The sequence below is a fragment of the Copadichromis virginalis genome, linkage group LG1 (genome assembly GCF_057382275.1).
Source record: "Copadichromis virginalis isolate Kocher_CV1m ecotype Utaka linkage group LG1, C_Virginalis_male_GT1.1, whole genome shotgun sequence".
NCBI classification, from domain to species: domain Eukaryota; kingdom Metazoa; phylum Chordata; class Actinopteri; order Cichliformes; family Cichlidae; genus Copadichromis; species Copadichromis virginalis.
The window spans coordinates 4,097,798-4,124,122 of record NC_140618.1 but is presented as its reverse complement, the minus strand read 5'-3'; the positions used below and the strand labels follow the sequence as shown (position 1 = coordinate 4,124,122).

General features: G+C 45.0%; 1 protein-coding gene across 3 annotated transcripts in view; it reads right to left on the bottom strand.

Moving 5' to 3' along the window:
• The window catches only part of vps13c (vacuolar protein sorting 13 homolog C), a 54,063-nt gene that overhangs the window by 16,628 nt on the left and 11,110 nt on the right, over window positions 1-26,325 (bottom strand). For all 3 annotated transcript variants that reach the window (XM_085430943.1, XM_085431019.1, XM_085431098.1), the window contains 54 exons: window positions 25,982-26,114; window positions 25,655-25,772; window positions 25,428-25,560; window positions 25,091-25,163; window positions 24,873-24,973; window positions 24,602-24,755; window positions 24,400-24,476; window positions 23,652-23,711; window positions 23,267-23,417; window positions 23,073-23,189; window positions 22,875-22,978; window positions 21,905-22,072; window positions 18,489-18,793; window positions 18,067-18,211; window positions 17,880-17,988; window positions 17,197-17,330; window positions 16,847-17,003; window positions 16,646-16,725; window positions 16,473-16,532; window positions 15,878-16,034; window positions 15,680-15,799; window positions 15,496-15,599; window positions 15,172-15,339; window positions 14,578-14,882; window positions 13,838-13,985; window positions 13,254-13,392; window positions 12,831-12,949; window positions 12,543-12,709; window positions 12,049-12,302; window positions 11,630-11,856; window positions 11,230-11,322; window positions 10,875-11,108; window positions 10,659-10,790; window positions 10,295-10,384; window positions 9,783-9,938; window positions 9,396-9,660; window positions 9,144-9,304; window positions 8,930-9,051; window positions 8,316-8,613; window positions 7,785-8,174; window positions 7,402-7,506; window positions 7,082-7,231; window positions 6,842-6,967; window positions 6,623-6,756; window positions 6,212-6,338; window positions 4,791-5,026; window positions 3,381-3,522; window positions 3,126-3,266; window positions 2,963-3,044; window positions 2,790-2,859; window positions 2,501-2,612; window positions 2,303-2,416; window positions 2,016-2,146; window positions 1,803-1,884 (listed from right to left, as the gene is read on the bottom strand). In XM_085430943.1, the coding sequence (XP_085287069.1) occupies window positions 1,803-1,884; window positions 2,016-2,146; window positions 2,303-2,416; window positions 2,501-2,612; window positions 2,790-2,859; window positions 2,963-3,044; window positions 3,126-3,266; window positions 3,381-3,522; window positions 4,791-5,026; window positions 6,212-6,338; window positions 6,623-6,756; window positions 6,842-6,967; window positions 7,082-7,231; window positions 7,402-7,506; window positions 7,785-8,174; window positions 8,316-8,613; window positions 8,930-9,051; window positions 9,144-9,304; window positions 9,396-9,660; window positions 9,783-9,938; window positions 10,295-10,384; window positions 10,659-10,790; window positions 10,875-11,108; window positions 11,230-11,322; window positions 11,630-11,856; window positions 12,049-12,302; window positions 12,543-12,709; window positions 12,831-12,949; window positions 13,254-13,392; window positions 13,838-13,985; window positions 14,578-14,882; window positions 15,172-15,339; window positions 15,496-15,599; window positions 15,680-15,799; window positions 15,878-16,034; window positions 16,473-16,532; window positions 16,646-16,725; window positions 16,847-17,003; window positions 17,197-17,330; window positions 17,880-17,988; window positions 18,067-18,211; window positions 18,489-18,793; window positions 21,905-22,072; window positions 22,875-22,978; window positions 23,073-23,189; window positions 23,267-23,417; window positions 23,652-23,711; window positions 24,400-24,476; window positions 24,602-24,755; window positions 24,873-24,973; window positions 25,091-25,163; window positions 25,428-25,560; window positions 25,655-25,772; window positions 25,982-26,114 (7,980 nt within the window). The remainder of the gene's footprint in view (window positions 1-1,802; window positions 1,885-2,015; window positions 2,147-2,302; window positions 2,417-2,500; window positions 2,613-2,789; window positions 2,860-2,962; window positions 3,045-3,125; window positions 3,267-3,380; window positions 3,523-4,790; window positions 5,027-6,211; window positions 6,339-6,622; window positions 6,757-6,841; window positions 6,968-7,081; window positions 7,232-7,401; window positions 7,507-7,784; window positions 8,175-8,315; window positions 8,614-8,929; window positions 9,052-9,143; window positions 9,305-9,395; window positions 9,661-9,782; window positions 9,939-10,294; window positions 10,385-10,658; window positions 10,791-10,874; window positions 11,109-11,229; window positions 11,323-11,629; window positions 11,857-12,048; window positions 12,303-12,542; window positions 12,710-12,830; window positions 12,950-13,253; window positions 13,393-13,837; window positions 13,986-14,577; window positions 14,883-15,171; window positions 15,340-15,495; window positions 15,600-15,679; window positions 15,800-15,877; window positions 16,035-16,472; window positions 16,533-16,645; window positions 16,726-16,846; window positions 17,004-17,196; window positions 17,331-17,879; window positions 17,989-18,066; window positions 18,212-18,488; window positions 18,794-21,904; window positions 22,073-22,874; window positions 22,979-23,072; window positions 23,190-23,266; window positions 23,418-23,651; window positions 23,712-24,399; window positions 24,477-24,601; window positions 24,756-24,872; window positions 24,974-25,090; window positions 25,164-25,427; window positions 25,561-25,654; window positions 25,773-25,981; window positions 26,115-26,325) is intronic.

Below are 26,325 nucleotides of genomic sequence, written 5' to 3'. Positions count from 1 at the left end.
ACTTCAGTGGAAATTTCAAATTCAGGATCTGACACAGACTGATTCATGTCCTACACAGTTCTTACAAGTTCATAGAAATTTCTGTTCAATTAGAACCAAGTATTTGAGTTGATGATTGTAATTTTTATACAATGTTGTAATTTGTTTTTCAACAATTTTTTGATTAATGTTTTGTTTCCTTTACAATATTATACTTTAATGTATAATATTGTAAAGGAAACAAAACAGGAAACAAAACATCAATCAAAAAATTGCTCTCTTTTTTTATTCGGACTACTTACATTTATTTTGGGCTACCAAAAACTGAAGAGTCCCTGCCCGAAGGGCTACCAGGGATTTTGAAATTTTGAGAGCCCTGAGATAGATTATTTTTTTAAATTACTTTTGTTTCAGCAACATTAAATTTAAAAACTGTACTTTTGAGTTAAAATATATATTTATAATTTTAATAAATGACAAATTAAAAAGGCATGAACATTTTTTCTGTATCGAAAAAATATCGAACCGTGACACCAAAGTATCGAACCGAACCGTGAATTTTGTGTATCGTTGCACCCCTGAGATAGATAGATAGATAGATAGATAGAGATATAGATAGATAGATATATAGATATATATATATATAGATATATATCTATATCTATATCAGTTACCCACAGAGTTAAAAGCCAGGGAATAAAAATAGGTTTTTAACAAAGACTTAAAACTGGCACTGATGCAGCCTGTCTAATATGGAGAGGAAGGTTATTCCAAAGCATCGGTGTAGCAACAGAGAACGCTCGGTCTCCTCTAAGTTTCAGCCGTGACTTTGGGACGGAAAGCAGCAACTGCTCAGCTGACCGAAGGGAACGAGTGGGGACGTGGGGCTGTCAGACAAATAAACAGGTGCCAGACCATTTTAGAGATTTAAAAACCAATAAAAGGACTTTAAAACGGATCCTAAATTCAATAGGAAGCCAGTGTAAAGAGGCCAAAATCGGAGTGATGTGATCAAATTTCCTTCTGCCAGATAAAAATCGTGCTGCAGCATTTTGCACTAATTGCAATTGGACAAAGTGCCCTGCCCAACCCCTATTAAAAGAGAATTGCAATAATCTAAACGTGAGGTAATAAAGGCATGAATAACACTTTCCAAGTCACGCTTGGAAAGAAAGCGCTTAACCTTTGATAAACGTCTGAGGTGATAAAATGCTGATTTTACCACGCCGTTTACGTGGTCATCAAAGGTAAGTGCAGAATCAATTTTAACTCCGAGATTTGTGATCAAACTCTTTAGTTGGGAAGTCAAAGCTGCAAGATCAACATCCAGAGTATGAGAAGAACGATTTGGGCCAAATAAAATCGCTTCTGTCTTCCGATCATTAAAATTTAAAAAGTTTTTTGCCATCCATGCTTTGACATCAGTAAGGCAGTCAAGCAGAGGTCCAGTTGGGAGACTATCAGAATGACTAAAAGGTAAGTAGAGCTGGCAGTCATCTGCGTATAGATGGAATGGCACTTTATGTTTCCGGAAAATCTCGCCAAGAGGCAAAAGGTACAACGAAAACAATAACGGCCCAAGAATAGATCGCTGTGGCACACCCCAAAGCAGAGGGGCCACAGAGGATGAAGCCGACCCCAACTTAACACAAAAGGTCCCATTTAAGAGATAGGACTTTAACCACAAAAGTGCCGAATCATCATCATCAGTTGTTACTTCTTCAGATCTGATTGGCTTATCTCCATTTAATTACACCTTTGTTTGCTTGTAGATAAATTACGACCTGGATAAAGCATGGCACACATGGAGGCTGTAACTTTACCTGTTCAGTATAGTGTCGAGCCGCCACCCACGTCAGCTTCTCTTTACTGTAAAACTGGTGCTTCACCTCGAAGAAGGCCAGTCTGTGGGACACAAACATGACGAATGTCAAACAGAAAGTTTTACTGTGACAGACGCAGCAAACAGCCGTCCCCTACTTTACGGCCCTCAGCGCATCTCTCTAATGCCGCCGCAGCAGCGGCGAGAGTCTCACTTGAAGATGATGTCGTCGACGTCGGTCAGCGTGGCCCCGATGCTTTTCAGCAGCAGGTTCAGAGACTGAATGGCTTCCGTCTCCTCAACCAAGTCATCACCGCTGGAGCCCAGAGACAGACTGAGATGGAGCTGAAACAAACACACGAACACCAAGATGGAAACACAACCTTGACCCAGTGACGACACTGGGCTTATTTTGAATCCAAACATTCATCTGGTTGACTTAACGATTTAAGCCGTTTTTAAATATAAGTGAAAAGGAGAGCTCAGACTGTGCGTCTTCACCTTGATGGGTGAGATGTGGAAGTATTCGAAGTAGCTGAGACCAGATGCGTCAGTCCGCGACGCCTCCATCAGCTCGGCCTGCAGGCCCTGCAGATCTTGCTCTATCAGCCCAGACTGAAACACAGACACACCTCAAACGCATGAACCCTCTGTGTGTGGTTCATGTTGGCACTTTTCACATGTTAGAAGCAGCTCTACCTTCTCGCTGTCGGCCTGGGGGTCTGCAGCAGGAGTGAACAGAGCCAAAATGGCTCCCAGGAAACCCTGATCGATCTTTACTGCCATCTCCTGGACCAAAGCCATGAAATACCTGGAGAACACAGACAAGCTCAAGACAAGCTGACAATCTTTTCCTTAATCCCATCTCTGTGCTTACCTCTCAAAAACAAGTAAGTGTGGCTTTTTCCACACACGAAGGATTTGGACTTCAGCAGGGTTGTGGTTTTAAACACCCTGCAGGTCTTTAGGTGAACTGGTTCTTACTCACTTGAACTGCATGACGTTGCTGTGCTGGTTGAACCTGGTGATGATGGACACGTCAATGAAGGGCTTTGGCTCTGTGGAGACAGAGAGCGGAGTTAAAGACGCTCGGCTCACCGTGAGAACGGTCAGATCAAGAGTTTGATCGAAGCTATGAAGAAGTTAATAAAAAGACTCCACCTGTGTCCAGAGCGATGGACTTTGGAGGAAGAACTGGATTGAAGACGATGGGGAAGATGGCACCTGGAAGCTGATTGTCCACCTGGACACAGAATGATGCCAGTCATACAAGAGTGTGTATTTCTGTGCAGGTGTGTATGCATCGTGGTGTGTGAGTGTTTACCTGCAGCCAGTGCAGCTGAGCTCTCAAGCTGCGCTGATGCACCGACTGCTTGAACTCCACTTGGATCCCAGACAGGAAGTTCCTCCTCACTTGGCAGGAAAACGGCTGACGCATCATCATGGTGGCCCCACTGAGGTTCACCTGAGAGCCAGTGACATCACAGCTTCCCTCTCAGCTCAGTGGACAATTGAAATTTAAATTGTGTGTGTATTTTTTGGGGGGTGGGCGTGTTTCAGGTGCACGTTGACCTCTCACCTCCAGGTTCTCCAGTCTGATCCAGCCGCCGGCGGACTTCCCACTCAGCTGATTCTGGTAGGCTTTCTCCAGCAGGCTGATGTTCTTGTTATTGAACGGCTTCCAGCGATTCTTCGGCTTCATTTCCCAAACAACACCTGAGCTGTGATACAAACACACATGTAATGCTGTAACACGCTTGTGATTATGTGTTGATGTTGCTCCAAGCGGTGTGCTAGGAAGCAAGATTCAGTGGGTATGATCATCTCCAGTGGGAGCTGGTCTGCACAAACAGACGTGTGCAGGAGCAGCAGCTCTACTTAGAGCTCCTCTAAAGTGCAGCCTCTCTATGTGGGAAGCTCATTTCACCCACTCATATCTGTAACCTTCTTCTTTCGGTCACTACCCAGACCTCCTGACCACAGGTGAGGGTTGAATGTATATTGACTGATAAAGAAGTTCTCTTTTCACCACAACAGTCCAGTACAATGGACACATTACTGGCCTTCTCCATCTGTCAATCTCACGCTCCACTTTCCTGTCACCTATTACCAGGATTGTAAGGATATCTGAACTCCTGTGTTTGGGTCAACAGCTATCCCAGTCCAGAGGGAGCAATCCACCGCTTAACATCTGCAAATAATTTAAACCCTATATAAACAGCTCTAAGGTGCAGCGGTAAAAAGAGAGCTGAACCTAAAAGTGTAGATAAAAATATACTGGCTAGTCCTGCTTGTTATTCCTACTCTCACCTATGTTCATAAGCTGTAACTGGTCACAGAAAGCAGAAGCTGACGAGAACAGGCAGCAGAATTCAGCTTCCTCCCAATGGGCGAGGAGCTCAGTTATTTAGGAGAGGCTAAAAGTAGCTATTTCTTCACCAACAGTGCTACTTTAGTCAGCTGGAGGTGGTTCAGGCAGCTGACTAGCAGGCCTCCTGGATGCCTCCAAGGTGAGGTGTGTCCAGGCATATCCAGCTGGGAGGTGACCCTGGGACAGACCCGGGACACGCTGGAGTTATTACGCCTCTCTAAGGACTCAGTAACGCTTCATTATCCCCTCAGAACAGCTGGAGGAGGCTGTGGAGAGGGAGGTCTGGGCATGCTTTCTCTGTCACCCAGATCTGGATAAATAGCAGGAAACTTGCAGCTGTTACATTGTGAATAAAACCAAAACAAAAAAGTAGAAGATTTTTTCTGCATATCTTGGTTGCATTTTGCTCCTCTGGACCTAAATGAGATGGCACTCATCTAGCCCATTTTTAAGGAAGAAGAGTCCATTTACAATCTCTTCTTTATGAGAACACAGACTGATTTTAAGATAAAAATGTGTTAGTCAAGAAAGCAAATAGCTAATCTCACACTGTAGACGAAGCCTGGAAATGTGACCTTGCTTTGCTGTAAACTGCTCTGGTAATGTGATAGTGTTTACCTGGTGATGCCAATGTACGCGATCTCCTGCCGCTTGCTGTTGTTGATCAGCGACAATCCAAGGTTTTGCAACAAAACTTTTACTTCCTGATCGGACTGTTCAAGCTCCTCAGCCTGACGAGCCTTTGTCACCACTCCAACGTCCTCAGTAAATATCAGCACCCGCTGGCGACCGTCCAGGAAGGAAGCCCAGTGGATCTGAGACTGGCTGTCGTAGGAAAACTGACCAAAATCATCCTAAATGAACACAGACAGACTGTAAAGAAACTGATGTTTGTATCCTGGGTTTCATGAAGTTTGTGGGAAGCAAACACAAGGAGCATATTGTTATTGCTATATCCTCCAGTTTGACTGTACCATAACTAAAGATATTCAATAGGATGTGAAAATAGCAACGGAGACGCTAAAAGTCATCAGGAATATGTGTACAGAGGGGATCTACATCAGTAAAAGAAGCCTCAGTTCCCCAGACTTCTCTACAATCAGATGTCTTGTAGCCAGAGTGGTTGCCTCCTGATGGCCAGAAAATCAAGGTAATAATTAATTAATAATTAAGGTTGTAAAAGCAACTAAATGTAAACGAAAAACAAAACATTTTGGTTACATAAAATTAAATTAAAAACTAGACTTTAAAAAAATTTAAACCAAGAAATGATTTTGCGAACTTGGCAAATTAAAATAAAAATATTATTTTTTTCCTAGTTTGAGCTTCTATTACGTTTTTAGTTGTTTGCCGAAAAATTTATTTGCCTGATGAAGGATTGATGTATTGAGATTCTGGATGTCTGTCTTGGCTCTGACGTGTGTTCTCCAAACAATCATAATTACAACAACAAGAACAACAACAACACTGAAACTAATAAAAACGAAACTACAACTAAACATTTTCAAACAATAAAAACTAAACTGGAACGAGAAACTCAATCTGAAAATCAACTAAACTAGACTGAATTAAAAACAAAAAGCTAAAATGAAATAAACTAATTAGAAAATACAAACTCATTGTTTAGATCATAAATCTACACTAATCTTTTATATAAAGTAATTGATCATTTTTCTCAGTACAACAGCAGTGGCTGAAATAAATGGTTTTTCTGGTTCCTCAGGGTTCCAATTTTTGGTCCTTGACATTTTCAGGTTTGTTACATTAGATTTCTTCGGTCACAACAAACTGAAAAATTATTTTTCAGAGGATGAGGTTCAGCTGTTACAAAGACACAAAGGCATAGTAATATCTGGCCCTTCCACTATTAATTAATCAGAGAGTTTCTGCTGTTTTCTGTGGGAAATCTTTTGATATGCGTTTCATCAAACCTCAATAGCAACTAAACAAAGCTCGACCTCCAGAATTGTCTCACCATGACACACAACAGTGTCTTCTTACAAAAAAAATGCAGATACGAGATTGTGTGTGAGTCTGACCTTCAGCAGATCCAGCTCTCCTGAATGATCCCGGCATTCCCAACGAAGCATGCGGACTCCTGTTGGGTCGTCCCACGCAAACCGTCGAGTCTCGCTGGGTTTCAACGCATGAAAGACGGATGAGCCGCTGAAAAGAAATGGCAAGTAGCTGGGTTTCCACCAAGGTGTTTCACAAAGAGAAAATTAACTGAAATACAAATTTGTCAGGGAACTGACATGGAGTGACAACCAGAAACACAGAAAACAGGCAAAAAAAGCCTTTAAGAGCTTTTTTTGTGGCCAAAAACCTGGAGCACCTCCAAGAATGCAGAAGTTAAGACAGAGTGAACCGTGTCAGATGAAAAAGTTACAGCTTTTAAACTCTGATAGGCTATAAAATAACATATATGTAGTAGTGTGTTGACCTCTGACCTCTGTTTATAGCTGATGGTAGCCCAGGGCGTGTGGTTAACCAGCAGGGCAGGAGCTGCTCCTTCATAATAATCACTGAAGCTGATGACGGTGGAGTGATCGGAGAGGTTGACGTCCACGATGATCCCACCGCACTGAAACATACACGCATTTAAAAATCTCCAAAATGTACTAAACTGTGAGAGTTCGTCCGATGTGTCTGGTCTAATGCACACTAACCATTTCCATTTTTAGCAGGGTGCCGTTGTCCTGTTTATTGAAGAAGAAGGATTGGGAGGTGGATTCAGACCCGACAACACGGACACACAACTTTCCCGAGCCATTCTCCGGCCACAGAGGGAGACACTGCGCCACAACAATCGAATTATGAGAATTATAATAACATAAGGAGTTTGGTAGTGACAATAAGGAAGACAGGTCCCTACAGCCTGTCTGTTCTAAAACTAGAAATTCATTCACCTCGGTGGAAGAGATGTAGTGCCACTTGGTTTGGCTGCTGACTTCTCCCACTTCTAGTTCATAAGACGACTTGTTGACCAGAGTGTAGAAAGGACTCATGGTGACGATCCTGGTTAGTTTAAAACTGCTCATCTGAATACTAACACCCACCTGCACACAGAGACAAGAAGCATGAAACTAGATCAGCTCACAGCTGATGATCATTTTAATCAACCCAGGAGAAGAATGTGACACATTCAAAAGCTCCACAACCAGCCTGGTCTAATCCTCAGAAAGACAAAACAGGTTAAACAGTTTGATTAAAAGAGAAAAAGAGTTACCAAGAAGTCCATGTGGTTGGCGGGACAGCGAACGCAGCCATAACTTCCCACTGTGTCCAGAGAGAACCCGTCAGACCAGGAACTGGTGGAGACGCAAAGCTGGAGCTGATACAAAACATCAATGTGCAATAAATAAACATTTTACATGTTACAGAAAATGTCTGGCTTTGTTTTTATCGTCAAAAAATAAATAAATAAATAAAAGAGTTAAAAAGGAAGCAGTGATCAGAAAATAGAGGTCTGACCAGATCTAAATATACAGGAATAAAAAAAACGTACCTGGAAGCTTATAAAGCATACAGGCTCGGATTGTGAAAACTTTAAACGACTTGTTTAAAGTCTAAAGAAGAAAGGCTGGACATGTGTGTCCAGGTGTTTCTCACCTTGCACTTGCTGAACATGTTTTTCTTCTTGAAGGAGAACAGGATGATGTCTCTGTAGTCGGCCGGGTGCTTGACGGAGATGTCCTCGGCTTTGTACTGGAGCACTCGAGACGTTTTGTTGATGATCCAGTACGGACTGAAGAGCGACAGCAGCAGGCGGCTCGCCGTCCTCGTCGCATGGACGTTAATGTCCACAGTCATGTTTATGTCCGAGTCGCAGGTGAGACATATGACCAGGAACTCCGGCATTTCCTTTTCAATCCGAATGTGTCCGTGCCAGTCGCGTCCTTGATACCTCATCAGCACCAGCGACACGATCTCGCCTGAGACACGAGCGTTCAGGAGGTCTGACGTGCTGCCTTCACGGAGCTCGCAGCTGTCTACTGAGCTCTGGGGATGCAACACGCCAGGTCCGATCAGGTTATTTTAGATCAGGTTAGTTTTCATTGGCTTATAAAATAATAAAACATTTCTAACAAACAGACTCTTTATTATTGCATTGCTAAACCTTGATGGAGCTGTTAGGGTTACCTCCATCATGTAGCGAATGGTGTATGGCAGCAGGTTGCGTAGGGTAGCCATAGGATGGAGATGGATGACATAGGCGGGGTCCCAGTCCTCCTCTCCACAGCTGGTGATGTGTCGCAGGTCATCGGGGACGGCCAAAGTGCTGACCATGAGCGGCAGCAGGCTGCTTTCGGATGCGGGACACTGAAGCATCGACCCCACCTCTGAGCTACAGTGCACCTGCTCCTTCCAGGATATGCAGGTGGAAGATGGCGCGTACTGACCTGTCAGCTCTCCTGCTGGCTGCAAAAACAGCTGAGATCTGGAGGAAAGAGGAAGTAAAGACTCTCACCACCTCCGGAAGTTATGACGAGGCACCTGGAGCTGCTCAGATCCACAGGAACTCACAACAGCACCCAGAGAGTTTCAGGGACAAGATTGCACTTAAAGTGTCACAAATTCAGTTTGGAAAAAAGGATCTGCAACCAGAAGCTCGCCCATGTTGGCAAACCCTAAATTTGTAGATGTTCAGAGCAGCAGAGGATGTCTTTTATTGAGACAATCATCAAATCCACAAAGACTATGACTATACTAACAAACAGTCTCTCGAACACCTGAAGAAGGTGGTGTGATTCTACCTGTAAGTTTCTAAGGTGACATGAAACTCCGTCTTGGGTTCGGCCTGTCCAATAACCTGCAGAGCTCTGGTTTGTGGAGAGTACTTGAGGATGGTGAATGGCACTGAGAAGTGATTCTTTATCTAAAAACACAAACAAAAGTTGCCTCTAAATAAACCTGTCCTGCTTTTCTAATCACAATATCGGCTTTATTTAGAGCGTCTGTGGTTCAGACCTGCAGCGGCGAGCGAACCGTGATGACCTTGTTGCCTTCGTTGGCGTCAATCTGCAACAGCACAGATATGGCCTCCTGCAGATTCGGGCCGCGGATGTTGTAGAGGCGTCGACCCGGTTTGTCCACAGGGATGTTGGCGATCTCGCTGTATCCTGAGGGCACTGTATGGGGAGAGAAATAACACATCTCCAATCGCAAGCTTAGCATAAGACAACGCGCAGCACCAACAGAGAACGAGTGGGAACGTCTGACCGATGGTGAGGTTGAACAGGCAGCTCTCTTGCCGCTGGAGAGCTGAAAGTTTGCCTCTGGATGTTGGTTCGAACATTGAGTGCTCCAGTTCCATGTTCTGATCCACCGGCAACTCGTGGAGCTTTCCCTGCCCCGCAGATCCCACCAGTCTCAAGTTAGCACTGTGCTCCACAATGAAGGGAATTCCCAGAGAGTTTCTAATAGTGAATGGCGCCTTCTCCTTCAGAGAGTAATCAAAGGTGGAAGTCGTTCCCTCCGAGAACGCCTGATCAAAACACAGCAAAGGAAAAGGGCACTCAGTGATTCAACGAATTAACACTTTTTCAAAAGGTCAATTAGAAGTGATATTATAGCATCAGTCAGACACAAACTGAAGCTGTTCTGTACCTTGGCGAGGTTTTGGAAAACGTTGAGGCAGCACTTGGAGATGGTGACATTCATGGTGTCTTTGGAGCAGATGTTAACGACAGTGCGAGGTTCAGGAAGGAATATGAAGTCATCTCCGTGAACAGGGCTTTTGTCATGGATTGGGTTGTTCTTCATCTGCAGGAGCAAAAACAGCATCACTAAGTTCATCAGCCTCATTCCACCTTTAAATGGCAGATTACAGACGTGCCGTTAAACTCTTACACCTGTAATATTAAGGTCGGTCTATTCCAAGAAAAAAAAAGAAAAAAGAAAAAGAAAGGGTGGGTGGGTGGGGGGGGGGGTTGGAAATGAGCCACTTGGATGTTTTATATGAGGAACATAAAAATGTCTTTGACATAAAACTATTCACAGACAAAACACTTCAGGGAATTGCTTTGCTGTGGGACATTCACTGGAGTGGGACATTGTGTAGCTGTCATAATAATCACACAAAGTTCATTAAGAGCAAGCTTCGCTGCTAGCAGCTTTACCTCGAACTCCAGGTTCCACCTTCGTCTGCCGCCGTCGACTCGTTCCAGCAGAGGCTCCCACACCGCGTGGGTCTCATTAAAGTAATTCACCTGGGAACAGATGACACACTTGGTTTTTTTTCACTGAGCACAGCAGCTGCGATAACTCAGCTGTCAGAGAGATTTTTGTCTTTCTGGAATATATCAGCCTATCCCTTCCAGTGGCGTCAACACCTTCGGTGGTAGGATGAACACATGAATAATGTTCTTAAATACTCCTCAGCTAAAACTAAAGTTAGGAAAAAAAAAACCAAACTAAAGTTAGGAGCCTTGAATATATGACACGAGTTTCAGGATCAGGTCTGAATCCAGGTTGAGTTCTTACTTCAAGCGTCATATCAGCTCTCAGCTGTGGCAGCGAAGACCAGTTTTTGGCTGAACCATTGAAGGAGGACTCGGCCAGCAGCAGAGGGACTGTTCGATGACCCAAACCGGACTCCAGAGTCACCTGTACAACCTGAGGGCCAACAACAGCTCGTCAAAAAGAAGCAAACCTTCTTTAAAGTTTTACAATGAATGTTCTGCGAGGACGCTGTGGTACCTTGACTTCGACGCCAAAGCTCTCCCCTTCATTTCGTCCGTCCGGTTCTCTGAAGCTCTCGGTGACCTCGGTGGCCTGGTCCACTCCCAGGAACCAGTAGTTACAGTTGTAGATGTTCATGACCGACCACAGGTCACTGACATCGGGCTTCGATGCCTCGCACTGTTGATCCTTCTGCTTTGCCGTCATGGCGGCTGTTATCGTTGTCACTGTGTTGAGGATGAACGGTGAAATCTGCAGATGAAAGACACACTGGTGATGAGTTCACTGACAGTCGGGAAATCACCGCGAGTCCAGAGAAGCAACACAGTCTCCAACATCTGTCAGTGTGATTTCTAAATCCATAAATAAATACCTTAATTATGATTTCCTCCACTGTCACGGAGCCCCTTAGTGGCTGATTGGGGTGAGCTTTGGTTTCCAAGGTGACCGAACAAGGTCTCAGTACCTTTTGGATAGAGCCAGACTGATACCTTTAATCACGTTTGTTCATCTCTCATTACTTACAAGACCACTAACACATCACATTTTCTTCCCCTACAGTAAGACACTTTTTCAGTTAATCTGTTACCCGACTCATATTTTTAAGGGTAATGCAGTAAAAATGGTTTTACTCCCAGTCGTTTACTACCCAAAACGCTGTGGGTTTAAATGTGTCTGACATATCAAAAAACACAAAGCAGAACTGATATAACAGTGAGTGAAAGGTTCTCTCTGAAGAATCTACAGACTGCAAAAAACAAGCACACTCTTACGGTGGTGACAGCCTTGTCCTCTTTGTTTTGGATGAAGGGGCAGGCGAGGACCTTCAGCTCCCTCAGGCTGGCTCTCATGTTCTGTGTGCCGTCCTCCTCGGCCTGTAGCGTGAAGTCGCACTGAAATGAGGCCACGAGAGCTGGGGCGTCGGCCTTCATCAGGTTGGCCACGAACACCACCTCTGGGTCCACCACCACTGCTCGAAGTCGAGTCTTCACTGTGGAGGCTGCAGAGAGAAAACAGTCTTGTGATGGTTTTTCTTTTTTTGTTTCCGTTCTCGCTTTGTGATTCTGAATGGTCGTCTTTAGCTTGACTGAGAAGCTCTGAATACTTGGAAACATCAATTTTACAGTTTTATACAGTAGATATACTCAATCCCCCCCGCCTCTCCGGTTGGGGTCTGGTGTCCCGATCTTACCAGTCTTGGGGTCGGCTCGTGGTTCAGTGGTCTGTCTCAGCTGCAGTCTGTCGCTCGGTGCAGAGGTGGCGGGCGGAGCCGAACTCTGCGGCAGAGCCTGCAGGAAGAAATCTCCGACGGCCATCAGAAACTCCACGCTTGCACAGAGATAGAGCTTCTGCAGAATGGCCACCACCTCCCGTTCTGCTGCGCTCTGCCGGTACGTCACGTCGATCGTGACCCCAGAGCTCTCTTCGTCTCTCTGCCTCACCATCCTGCAGCAAGTTAACACAATGTGTGATCACTGACCGAAAACTCTCATCTAAACCACTTTGGTAGCAAAAAACTAAACTGCTTTCCATATGGATCATATTCACTGTGCAGTGTGATCTGACTGTTTCTTCTTCTTCTCTGAAAAACAACTACAGACTATTTGATGAAGAACTCCATCAGTGATTGATCACGTCATCAACAAAACAGTCAGACAGACAGAAAGCAGAGATCATTTGACTTACCGCGAGGTGACCCTCTCCATGCCGGTCCTCAGGTCGTCCAGTGTGCAGGCAGTCAGCACCGTGCTCACCTCCATGCTGCCATTATTTAGGATCTTCCCTGAAGTTTTTAGCAAGTGTAGGGCAAATTCTCCCAGTCTGAGGTCCTGCTGGTTCTGGAGATCTGAGGACTGGGAACAGGGACAACAGTCAGGAAGAATAACTAACACTTACTTGCTTACTCCAACCACTGGACGAATAGCGTCCCCCAGATATCAGTTTCTTTTCACGTCCTTGTTGTTTCTAACTGACCTGTTTGGGGTCGAGGTACAGAACCAGACCAAGAGACTCGATGTTGAAGTTAAACTTGACAGTCTCCAAAGTTTCATCGTCCTCTTCACTGTGGCTCACAGTCATCTTTCCAGAACCACCTGAGCAATCAGGACAAAGATCACATCAACAAAACGGCAAGAAAGCTTAAAGTGGATCTATTACACTCATTAACAATATTTTTATTCTTGGACTTTCGAGCAGCCTAGCTTGATTTAGGGTTCAAAATAATCCTGGTCTATCTTATATCAGATACATGTCAGCGCTTTGAGTACTCCGGGAGAGTAGAGAAGCGCTATATAAGAATCAGTCCATTTACCATGTCATCAGTCAGACACAGAAACCAGACAAATATCAGGGTTCAACTCTGGATGAGTGAAGATCTGAACATAAACTCAATCGGACCTGTCGGGGTGGCTCCAGCTGCTCGGACCTGCAGACTGGTCTCATGCCGAGCTGCGGCGGGCTCCGGGCTTCCAGCCTCTCCCAGATTCTCCATCAGGATCCTGAGCACCACCTTCAGGTCGTCTTGACTGAGCTTCACCTGCACAGATGCATCAGTCACTACTCAGTCTGTCTACAGCTGTGACTAGAATGAGGCTACGGCTAAAGGCTGCTAGCCTAGCCTAAACCTGCGTCCTTATTGGAGGTGTCTACGCAGACTACAGACCACAACAAACAAACTGCATCCAGCTTCCAAGTAAAAGACGAGACCAGCAACAATATAACTCTACAGAGAGGCCTGTCCTCAGGGGAAACTGTACCTTTGGTGGTTTACTTGTCGACTGGTTGTAAAAACAAGAATAAAATCATTAGTGGAATTTCTGACACATTTTATTCTATTGAGGAAGATTATTACATACGTCTTAAAACACCAACCATACTGTACAGCTACTCTGTTTTTATATCGTCTTGTAATCTGGGAAAGATTTTTGGTTACAAGTTTAATAATGTAACAAGCATACATGTTAACTTCCTCTTCCTCCTACCTTCATGGGTTTCAGATCTCCATCGATCTCCACAGCAGCCATCTTCTTGTACCAGGAAGCTGCCAGGTTTCTCTTGATGTTCAGGTGCAGGTTGACCGGTTCAAGCAGCTCTCTGCTAGGTTGGTTTGAGTCAGGCTCTAAGCAGGTCCTGGGCCACAACAGGAAAGACTCAATGTGCTTACAGGAGAAACGAATCAAAGTCTGCATATAAAAACAAAAGCTTCCCCTTCAAAGCTTTCTGCTTCTGCACCTTTTTTTCAAGCATGACCACAATATCCTTGGAATTCCTGATCTGACTACTTGCACATGCAGTTTCATCCTTTTTCTCAGATTGACCAGCAAATTTCACTGTTTTAACACAAAGGAGAGGCGCCAAGATTCAGGTGGCCAGATTGGGTCTTCCTTCCTGCACGTCTGTGGAGGTTCTCAGTCATTAAAGGTCACGGTAGTCTTAGGAGCTTAAAAAGACATTGAAACCTCTCGCGTCTTATCCAAGAGGTTTCCTGCAGCTTTAAAACTTTTAAAAACTGAAGAAGCTTCTTGGTGAAACAGACTTAAAGAAGTCCAGTTGCATCTTTTTACGCTCCTGAGACTTCCTTTAAGGTCCTATTCTAAGAACATCATTACTGACATTAAGGATTTCAGTCTTCAGGTTCTTTCATTTCACTTTGTAAAATCTTAATCAACACCATTAACATTTCTGACTGTGGATCAAGTCTGTGAGGCTTTGTTTCACTGACCTGGAGAGTTTCACCTTCGTCAGCTGGACGTCCATATTGTCGATGACGGCTGGCAGCGGACATCCTGTGACATCCAGCAGAGAGAAGCTGTTCCCAACAGTAATCAGACCCAGGTCCACCTCCAGAGCGTTGTTGGAGGTGGAGGACTGTGGTATGATGATGACTGGGGCCTTAAGGTTGATGTCCATGGACAGACGGAAGCTCTTCTGGGCGAAGTCACGTACGCTGGACGCGGCCTTCTCCGCTGCCTGAGCCGTCGCGGCGCTCAGAGCTTCTTTAGCGGTCTGGAAGTTGTTGGTGAAATTCTGCAAGAAAATTAAAAAAAAAAAGACAGTTTTCTTCAGTCCAGTAGTGACTATTTCATGCACTCTTAGGTGTTTTAAAAACCACTGGATCCAGGTTTCTTTTTGCATTTCTTCTCATTGGCAAAAATTAAAAAGAATAAAAGAAAACTCACAACATTAATACTGAGAAAGAAAAACAAATCAAACTGGGAGGAGGGAACACAAATAACAAACCAGTGCAGGTTTAGCTGCTCGGGTCAAACTAAAAACAGTTCTACAAACTAACTTTCAATCATCACGTGTGACTCACCAGCAGGGACATGAAGAACCTGTGCAGGTAAACCACCTGGATGCAGCCCACGTTTAACTTCACTTTGCCGTCAGTTTTGGAGGTGTCGGCGTAGCCCGCGCCCTCTGTGGCGTTAGGGGTCAGACTCACGCTGAAGCTGAACACCTCGTTACCCACGATGGAGATGGCCTGAAGCATAGTCGGAGGGAAACCGTTAGCTCACACAAGAACACAAACACAAGAGGGCAGGACGATCTAAAGCAGTCCCGGGGTATCAGGGTCTGAAGACGTTATCAGTTTTGACACAATGGAGTGAAGCATTCTTATATAAGACAACTTACTGACCTTCTTGTGGAAGCTTTTGGGATCAACGTTTAGAACAATGAAGTCTCGCATGCCGCCTGATATATGAGTCTGAGGTCCTTGCATCAGCAGCGAGCCATTAATACCTGAGGTACACAGCAGGCGTGTTACATCAGGTTTGGTAGTGAAAACTCACAGAAAACAAAATTCAGCTCCGATTCAGTACCTTGGATCTTGATGTCGGCCATGTTGCACAACTGGTCGCACACTAGGACGTTGAAGGCCCCGAGATCCATGACCACCTTCAGGTCTGTGACCTGAGAGTCTACAGGTGACACCAGGGCAGCTGCAGGAGAAAAATAACACATGACGCTGAGTTTTAAGTCAGACGCACATTGTGTGTGTGGGTGTGTGTGGTACTGACTGGACTTCGCAGAAACCGTCTTATCCTCCGTCTTTGGTCGGACTTCTTTCTCTGGAGACGGAACGCCGCCGCCAGATGACAACGCCGTCGACAGGAAGTTAATGGCTGACAGCAGAGCTTCGGTGTGAAGCATGACGTCGAGTGAGGTGAAAGTCACCTACGACCCAAGAGGAAAGCTGATGCATTTTAGTGGTTCTCAAAAATGTGCAACACCTGGGATGTGAGACAGATCTTAGTCCCGTGGTGCCACGTTCATCACTGGTATTTTATTAAGTTACTTTTCCCCTGTTCTACCTCTCGTCACAAATACAGGTTTTGTTGTTAGACAGCGTAGAGAGACGTTCATAGAAAGAACAGGCTCAAATCTATCAGAACAGGATGACGTGACGTGGAGCATTTTTTGTGTCTGTGTTGTAAATTTGAGTAAAACTTGGGTGATGCAGTGTGAAAATGATTTCTAAATCAGACAAATCCACCTGGTAACACTAGATCTGTGCAAACAGGGCTAAAGCCAAGCTTGCATTTCCTTCAACACGACCATGAGATGTGCAGAGATGATGCTGTACTGATCTGCAGGTGATGAACTATGACTCACATTGATCAGCTGCTCGGTGTTTTTGTAGACGGTGGAGAAGTTTGGTCCGGCACGGTCGGCCTGATGAAACAAACAGGCTGATTAAAAACTGCTGAATCTCAAACCGTCGACCCCACACGTAGTTCTCGCCTCCACCTCCCGTGCATGAACAGGTAATCACATGGTGACCTCACCTTACAATACTCCACTTTGAGCAGTTCAGCTCCAGACTCGACTGAAGAGCTGATGAGGCACAGCGGCTCCCCACTTGAGTCTAAACCAGAAGAGACCAAAGCTGTCACATCATCAACATGTTCGACCGCACATGCACAACCAAAGAAACCAGTACAGACACACTTGTGTCAGTAAACCCTGGTATGCTGTAACGCTCTGACCTTTGAACTCGAGGCACTTCAGGGCAATTTTTCGGATGTATGTTGCTGCACTCATGTCGTATTTTCTGACTTTTGTGTTAATGCCCATGTGGGCGACGTGAAAGACCAGGAAAGGGGACTCCTTCTGTTCCTTTGGCTTTTTCAGAGTCAGAAGCACCTTAAGAGAAGTAGCAGAAAACACATTTAGATGACAGCAGAGCGCCAACATGTTGGAGCAACAATGAATGCAAAATTTTGTATCTCTTCAGATACAGAATGATCTTTCAGACTCTCTAAAGTCTCCACAGACTGATGTTCTCTTGAAACAGAGGAAAAGTGAGTCAGACTCTGAGCTCTGGCAGATTTCGTACCTCTTCCACTTCAAAGTTGAGGAGAACGCTGATGGTGTTTTCATTCTGAATTCCATTGGTTGCGGCCACAGCACCATTAGATGCTGGTGGTAATGACACCACATCTACCAGCTGCTCTGCAAGCTCTGCTTTCTCTGTGGAAGCAAAGCGGTGATTAAAACACACACGTGTGTTCAGATCTTCTTTTTCATGTCTCACTAACTGAAGTAGCGATCAAGTTCTTACATAAGAACCGTGCGTCATGGCCACTCAAACTCAAACTTTGCTGTGAAAGCGACCCGACTTTAACACTAGTGATAAATGAACTTTTACTGAAATGCTCTGAGGGAGGATGCTCATGCCATCGTGTGTGCAGTTTCAATGCCCAGAAAAAGTAAATACTGGTCTCCACCCACCACCACCTGCCCACCAGATTTGGGTCCCTGCAGCTCTGCCCTTTTGCTGAATGAACCAGACACCATTTTATTGTACAAATGAAAGAAGGCAGTACTAGATATTTGTTTAATTTGCAAGTCATAGAACATAACATGGTTAAAACTTGCTCCTGGGTTCTTCACAGTACTGGAGTAAGGATCTGGTTAAGTCCAAAGATAATCACTTCAGCTGTGTCTGAATTTACAAGCTGAAAATGACTTTTCTCCAACTTATTTCATTTCCCATCATGTGCTGTGAGAGTGAATCACCTTGGGCCACCTGTCTCTTCACATCCATGCTGTGCTCTTTGTTCCCCTCGCCAATGTTCTCTACTAGAATCTTCATCAGTACACCAAGATCTTCCTCACCCAGACTCATCTGATGGATACACAATAAAGGTTTAAGTCTCACTCTGCAGAGTCTGAATCCTGGTTCAGGAAAACAAGAGAGACCTACATTTAGGGACCGGAGCACTCCCTGGACCTGGACTCCGGGAATCTTAGAGAACCAGGAAGCTGCCAGGTTTCGGGTGACAAGCAGCTCTAAGTTGATTGGCTGAAGGATCTCGATGTCGGGCAGAGAGTCTCGCTTCAGTGTGGTTCTGAAAGCACAGTGGAATCTGTTTTTATCTGCTGGACCTTCGTCATGTTTCAGTGCAGCTAAGAGGAGAAACATTTCCCATCAACTGGTGTGTACGAAGACGCCAAGCGATGAAGAGAACTGGATGCAATCAGTGCATTGGTACCATTTCTAAGTCCCAGTGAGGTCTAAACAACCTGAGTTTAGCTGGATTTAAACCAACAAACACAATTAAGCAAAAGCAGAACTGTTTCCAGCCCTGCTCACAGTCAGTGTATTCACATTTCTTATGTTGTTACCTGGACAGTTTCAGCTGCGTCAGCTGGACATCCATCTTCTCCACCACAGCTGGCAGAGGGAAACCCTCCACCGGCTGCAGAGAGAAGCTGTTTCCCACCGTGATCAGACCCAGATCCACCACCACAGCATTACAGGAGGTGGAGGACTGGGGGATGATGATGAGTGGGGCCTTCAGCTTGATGTCCATGGACAAACGGAAACTCTTCTGGGCGAAGTCTCGAACACTCGACGCAGCCTTCTCCGCTGCCTGAGCCGTCGCGGCGCTCAGAGCTTCTTTAGCGGTCTGGAAGTTGTCGACGAACATCTGAAGAACAAAAGCAATCAGGTGTGAGATGACAGACTTGAGTAGACTTAGAGAGACGCCATGAAGGAGCAAGTCAGAGGGCCAATGTGAGGAGTTCACTGTGTGCACAGGTTCATTTCTGTTTCACAAACCTTCACAGGGATATGAACCTCATGCTGATGGCAGGCTTTAAAGTCGCTGCGCTTACACACCAGCTGGCACTTGAAATCAGGAGTTGGAACCGAGACGTGGAAACTACATTAGTTACGTTTTTTGAACATTTTTAATATCGTAAATATCGAGCTGAGTGTAGAAGTTAAAAGGTTCATATCACGACTGACGTATGAAACAAGAATGAAAGTCAAACCCGCTTTAAGGAGACGTCACACAGGCAAAGGTCATGTGACTGACGGGGGGGTGGCAGTGAGGGTGTGGGGGGGGATAATGAGGGCAGCTGAGTGATTTGCATAGCACATATGGAGGACGTGAGCTCTGATTACTGTCAGATGCTGTGCATGAAAAGCATTCCTTCTTCTGTCATCTCTCCCTGTGTCCGTGCTCACTCTGCCGAACATTCAAACCAGTTGTTTTAACAATCTCCTGGTCTCAGACGGGTGGCGCTCAGGGTTTTGAGTGACTTCCTGTCTCATGTGCTTTGTTTCAGTAACAGTTTGGTGGAAACACGCTCATTGAGGATGATTCTGCTGGACTGTCGGCTATCCTACAAATTTGTAACTGCCTGGATTTCTATGTCACGCAGGTGGGGTTTACTTTTATACTGCAGAAATCAGATTGTTGACACACCCTAAAGACATCCATTAAATTGCACTAACAACGAATATAAACGCACAATATGAGAACTACACCGTACGTCTGCCCTCTTGGCCTGGTTGCTCTTGGAAAAGAGATTTTACCTGGATAAACAAAAGGGTAATGAAATAATAAAAATTAAAAGTAGCGTTTTAGAAAAATGAAAGTGAAGCAAGCCCTACAAGCCAACAGCTATTTTGCAACATTGGGTTGAGCTCAGGCTTTGTAAAAAGACTGAAATGTGTTTCCTGCTTCTTAAACATATGAATAGTTTTCCTTATTTACTTCTTTTGATATTTTAATTTATAAAAATAAACTGGTTCCAAATAGATGATGCATTATAGTCCGTTAATCATCATTCTGTTGATGAGTTGAGGACAATGTGTCATGGGAGGTCAGACGTATTCATATTTTCTAAAGTTATGAAATGAGAAATAAATACAGATGTGATGAGAAGCTGATCAAAGAAAGCATGAGCAGAGAGTATATTTAAAGTTGTCTTTTTGTCACTTCCCTTCTCCCTCAAAGTTAAACCTCGTCATATCGCGCCATTCAGATTAACCCGAGTCTACGACCAACGAGTAGAAGGTAGAGACGGGGGTTAATCCGCTCACAGAGACAGGGTCCCTCTGGGACGTTAAACCTGATGATATTTAAGCTGGTGGTGCAGCGGTGTTGTCGAGTGAAGCTAAAGCAGAAGGTTTTGTGCAGTTCAGAGGTGCATGCTGGATGCTGTACCTCGTCACCAGATGTATACTGAAAGCTAAAAGAAGCCTGCAAGAACAAAACACATCAACAAGACAAGAAAGATGAGAGACAAAGAACTGCAGAGAAAGGTCATGCAACAGGGAACAAGACATCTCTGATTTGACTCTACAGCTACAAACACATCAGAGAAGTTCAGAGTTTAAACTAAAGCTGATTCCCGACGACTGTCCTGCAGACATTACAGTGACAGCTGCAGCCAAAAGCAACTGAACATATAGAGTACAATACAGTTTCATTTCACAGTGACATGGAGCCAATTTCTGTCCATCCCTACTCACACTCACTCATTTCACAGAGGTCAACCACACGGAATGAAATTTGAAATTAACTTATCAAAAGGTTGGAATGGGTTTATAAACCACCATTAAGGAGCAGCAGCGGTTGTGTTCTGGTACGGAGGAGACTTCAAACACTTACAGAGGGACGTTTAACGGAATAATCTCACAATAAATAAAATCACTTGCATGTATATGAAAAAACTCATTGCTAATTATCTCCTGTTCTTCAGAATGAAAAGGCAAAGCAGAGAATTTTGGAAATTCTGCAAAGAGCTTGAATAGGAAACAGAAGGTTTTTTTTCTAGCAAGTGAAGCACATAATCCTGATACAGCTGTCTGATAGTGGCATAAACTCTCATGAATGTCTCAGTTCCTGGTAGAATTCAACAAAGGAAAAGTAATCGAGTTTAAAAGAGGCAAAAAAGTACTTTAAGCACTTTAAGTATAAGTACTTAATTGATATCCTAGAGGGCAACTCCAGGCCTCGAGGGCCGGTGTCCTGCAGGTTTTAGATCTCACCCTGGGTCAACACACCTGAATCACAGGATTAGTTCGTTACCAGGCCTCTGGAGAACTTCAAGACATGTTGAGGAGGTCATTTAGCCATTTGAATCAGCTGTGATGGATCAAGGACACATCTAAAACCTGCAGGATACCGGCCACGCTGATCACAGAGTGGCTGAGTGTAGAAGGGCGGAGCCGATTAGATTTGGGCCACAGTGTGTCACAGATAATATAACATAGGTTGATTAGGAAGCATGTCAGACTGTTCACGGTATCCTGCTATGTGCTGCAGACGTCACCTGAAACTGCAGATGTGTGAGCGTGGACTGCTGGATCATAGAGGACATTGGCCACACACAGACAAGGCAAAGACTAGTTCTGTAGTTAGTGACTGTGTTAAGTTGAAGAGCACAGAAACAAAAGCAACACACTCACAACAAATGAAGGAAATTAATACTTCGATATAGGAATCTGAGAAGCCAAATGAAAGAAAGAGCCCACATCACATTTAAACACCGAAATGTGTGTTTAAAAATGAAATGTGTTCAAGACTAGAAGTGTGTGTGTGTGTGTGTGTGTCCATCACATGTGTTTGTGTATTTATACATTAACCTATAAGCACCATCACAATCAGGAGGGCAACCGTAACCAGGAGCCCCACGGCCTCCACACAGAGACAACAGTCATCTGGCCTTTTAGGGGTCGCCTGTGTGGAGGTCAGGGCTGAGTGTGAATGTGCATTTAATGTGTAGAGAAATATGACGCTCCTTACCAGCAGAGACATGAGGAACTTGTGCAGGTAGACGATATGGATGCAGCCCAGGCGCAGGGTGACCTTCCCGTCCACCTTCGACATGTCGCCGTAGCCGTCGCCCTCGGTTGCCCCGGGAAACAGAGAGAGTTTGAAGCTGAACACTTCCTCACCCACGATGGACACTGCCTGCAGGGTGAAGAAAAGACCACAGCGGCACTTTCCATGACTCGAGACAGAGTACAGAACTTATCCTAGTACTAAAAGATCCCAGCTGACTTTTTACAGAAAAACAAAGACACTTAAGTGCACACAAACTTCTAAAGTAGCTTCTTTGTCTGGACTCAAGGCAGAAAGCAGATCTGATCATATATTGTGGCACGTGTACTGTTAGCATGACAGATGCTCAGGCTTCAGACTGCTTGAAAACCTCTGCTTTAGACAGCTAATATTCACTCCTGGGTCTGTACGACATCAGTGAGAATGGATCTCTCTGTTATGGTTGTCTCAGGGAACCAGCTGTGGCTGACAGAACAGCAGCCGGATCCACATGCTGATGCTGTTAAAGCCTTCCTGCTTATGAGAGGCAGAAAGCTGGCCTTAAAGGAAGGGCAGTTAAGCAGCTTGTTATAGGCTCATAAAAGGATACAGGATTTTAAAGTGCGAGTAATAAAAAACAACCTTAGTGGATTTCAAGAATGAAAATATAGAGCTGGAAATGAGTAATCCACTTGAAATCAATGTTAAACATCCTACTTAATGATCTGAGAAGTCTGTCTTTCTACCACCTTTAGAATAGAATACAATAGAATGCCTTTTATTGTCACTATACACATGTACAATGAGATACAGAGCATCTCCTACTCAGAGCAGACCTGTGGGAAAGCAAGGTGCACAGTTTTACAGCGCTACATAAATAGTATACAAAAATATCACATGTACAAATACACTGTGGAAACAAAGTATTCCAGCAAGTTTTCCTGCTGCGGACCTTTCTGTGGATGGTATTGGGGTTGACGTCTGTGACCACGATGTCTCGCAGCCGTGCGAACACCTCCGTCTCCTTCGGCTGCACCAACACAGACGCGTCGATTCCTGCAGAGAGGTCACATGACCACAATTTATGCTTGATCGTGTGCCGTCAGCGTGCCCGTGCTTTTATCTCTCACTTCAGCTCAAGTGTTCGCACCTTGGACTCTGATGTCAGCGATGCTACGGCGGTCATCACACACCTCCACATGGAAACAACCCAACATGGCGACCAACTTGAAATTGAATATTCCTGCATCCTTAGCTCCTTTAGATACTGCAGAGAACGAGAATCATATCCTGTCACATGAAGATCATTCAAGACACACCTGTAACCAGATGGTTAAGCCTCACCTGTCCGGCTCTTTCCAGTCTTCTCCACCTGCTTTTTGACATCTTTGTCTTTGTCTCCACTGAACTGTGATGGCATGGCGTTGTTCAGGTAATTGATGGTTGAGAGTAGCGCTTTAGTGTGAAGGAGGAAGTCCAGAGAGGAAAACTCCACCTGAAACAGCAGTAGAGAGACACCTGAGAGGAAGCATGGCATCATGAACCGACTGACTGCGAGCCACACTTTTTAAAGCGCTTCTTGGACAGGAAATAATCCCTGAATGACCAACAAATGTCGAGTCACATGTTTGTGTTGTTTGTATTAAGAACAAAAAAAAAAAAAAGTCATAAACTGAATGACTAAATGCTGATTTTAACAGTGGAATAAAAGAACCGCTCGCCCACTCACCTTCAGCGTCTGCTCAGTGTTTTCAAACAGTGTCTGGAAGTTGGGACCGGCGGGGTCGGCCTGCGGCAGCACAGAGACACAAAAACACGTTCAGCGGGTTCATGTTTCTGTTTGCTGGATAAAAGGCCGATTCTGACTATGTTACCGGACTGATAGCGCCAGGCAAAACGATCTGAACTGTGGTGTTCTGAGCCATTTTTGGCCACATCAACACAATCTTCAGTCACACCACGACCCCACTTACTACATGATTGTGACCTGTCCCAAATCTGTGTCTATTATGTGTAAACAGACCTCTCTGCATTCAGTCATACTTGTTATTAATCTCTGTCTCTCTTCCACAGCATGTCTTTATCCTGTCTCCCTTCTCTCTCTCCAACCAATCACAGCAGATGGCCCCGCCCCTCCCTGAGTCTGGTTCTGCCGGAGGTTTCTTCCTGTTAAAAGGGAGTTTTTCCTTCCCACTGTCGCCAAAGTGCTTGCTCATAGGGGGTTCAATTCAATTCAATTTTATTTATATAGCGCCAAATCACAACAGTTGCCTCAAGGTGCTTTATATCATACAGTAGATCCTACAATAATACATACAGAGAAAAAACCCAACAATGAAATGAGCCCCTATGGCAGTGTAAGTGTGTCCATGTCCTAAAATGAGTGAAATATCTGAGGAGCAGGATCACCAGCAGTGAGATCCAGTACTACATGTAGACCAAACAGGTGAGTCTGCTGGTGGTGTGTTTAATCTTACCTTGATGAACTCCACCTTCAGCAGGTTGGTGCCCTGCTCCGAGGAGCTGATCAGGTGGAGAGGCTGTTTTGTACCACCTGAAACAACAAAAACACATTTAAAAAAAAGAACAAAAATATCACGACTACAAATGGAGACTATGAACAGGTACACCACACAAAAGAATTCGTTTAAATTATGATGTTAATAGCATCTGTGCTACCTGGCAGGTCGCAGTAGTCGAGCATGACTCGTTGCAGATACGAGGTGACGCTCAGGTCGAAGCTTCGTTTCTTCCCTTCGGCTCCCAGGTGACAGATACTGAAGGACAGGAAAGTCTTTTCCTGTTCCACCTGCCGGGTCAGCTCCACCAGCACCTGAACACATCGCACGCTGCTCGGTCACACGTTCTCATTTAACACTAGGACACCGCACCCCACCCCCTCCTCATGGGTCGCATGATGACCTGACACGAGAGCCAAACATTCACACACCTCTTTGACTTCAAACTTGAAGTGAACATCAGTGAGATCCTCCACAGTCGAGCGCTGATGATCCTCATCTGTTGATTTCTCACTGGTGTCTTCATCCGAATCTGAACACAAATTACGCACGACAGCATCAGTCACAGCCCACAGCGTCGTACAGCGTAGCTTTAAAGCTTTTAATTTGTTAAAAAACAATAGTCAGTCGAAATGCACCAAGCACTTACCCGTTTCCATGGTGTCGAGGAGGGTGGGGGGAAGGTCAAGTGCTCGCGGTCTCACCTCCACCAACGGCAAGACCTACAACAAGAATCGCCCAAACACGGTCAGCTAAACATCGAAGTGCAGGTAACTCTCACTCCCCAAAGTTCTCTCTGCAATCCCTCTAACATCCCTCAGTCCTCACCCTTGACCTCCCCATCACTCCCCAAACTTTCACCTGTCTCTACCACCCCCCAAATGTTTTTGCTCTGAACCTTCCTTCATCACTCACTTCTCCAATCCCAATATATCCTTTCTATATTAGTGCTTAGCTGCAAGACGAACGGTCTGTACCAAACGTACCTTCAGTGTTGGGGTGGATGGCGAGGAGTCCACGTTGGGTAGAGGGATGCCGTCGACCAGCTCGAGGACACTGTGGATCTTCTGGTCTGAGATCTTAACGTGTAGCAAAGGCAGCTCGCCCGATACCTTAAACCTGAAACGCCAGAAACGATTTGGATAAGGTGCACAGGTGAGTGCAGACGAGTCAGCAGAGAATTTGAACGCCTGTTCACCGGTGGGAATCATACCTGGGCATCCTGGCATCCTTTTCCACCATGCACTTGGCCAAACTGAGAGTGAGATCCATCGGCTGGAGGATGTGTTGGAATGAAGAACCCTGCTGCCGTGCTACCTTCCAAGCCTCACCTGGAATCAGGTTACGACAAATTAACTAAAAATGATAACAGATGTAATCTGAGGAAACACAGTTCACCTACTGGCCACTTTGTTAGGTACACCTGTTCTACTGCTCGTTAACTTAAATATGGTGAATGAGCTGGTGCTTATATGCCTTATATGTATTCAATACTTGCACTTTTGTGTATGTGTAGCTCTGTTGTTGTGCGCTGATGTACCTGACTTGCTGTAAAGCACTTGAACTCGGCTCAGCGTCACGCTGTATCTGTCATAGGCTCGATCCATGATTTCCTCCAGAGACGAGAAGGAGGAAGTGGACGACCGGATGCCGCTTTGCTCAACACTGTTTAACTACAGACCAACAAATACACACTGGTGTTAAGTGACAGGCTGTAGTGCAGGCCTGTAAACACTCACGCTGTTGTCTTATCTGTTGCACTACGAGCTGTAAGGTCAAACCACAAAACATTTATGAGGCCAGTTCTATAAAAAGGCAAAACCCAGGCACACCAGGAATTTAGGAAAACAACTGTAAAATATCCAGAACTTAAACTGTACTGTA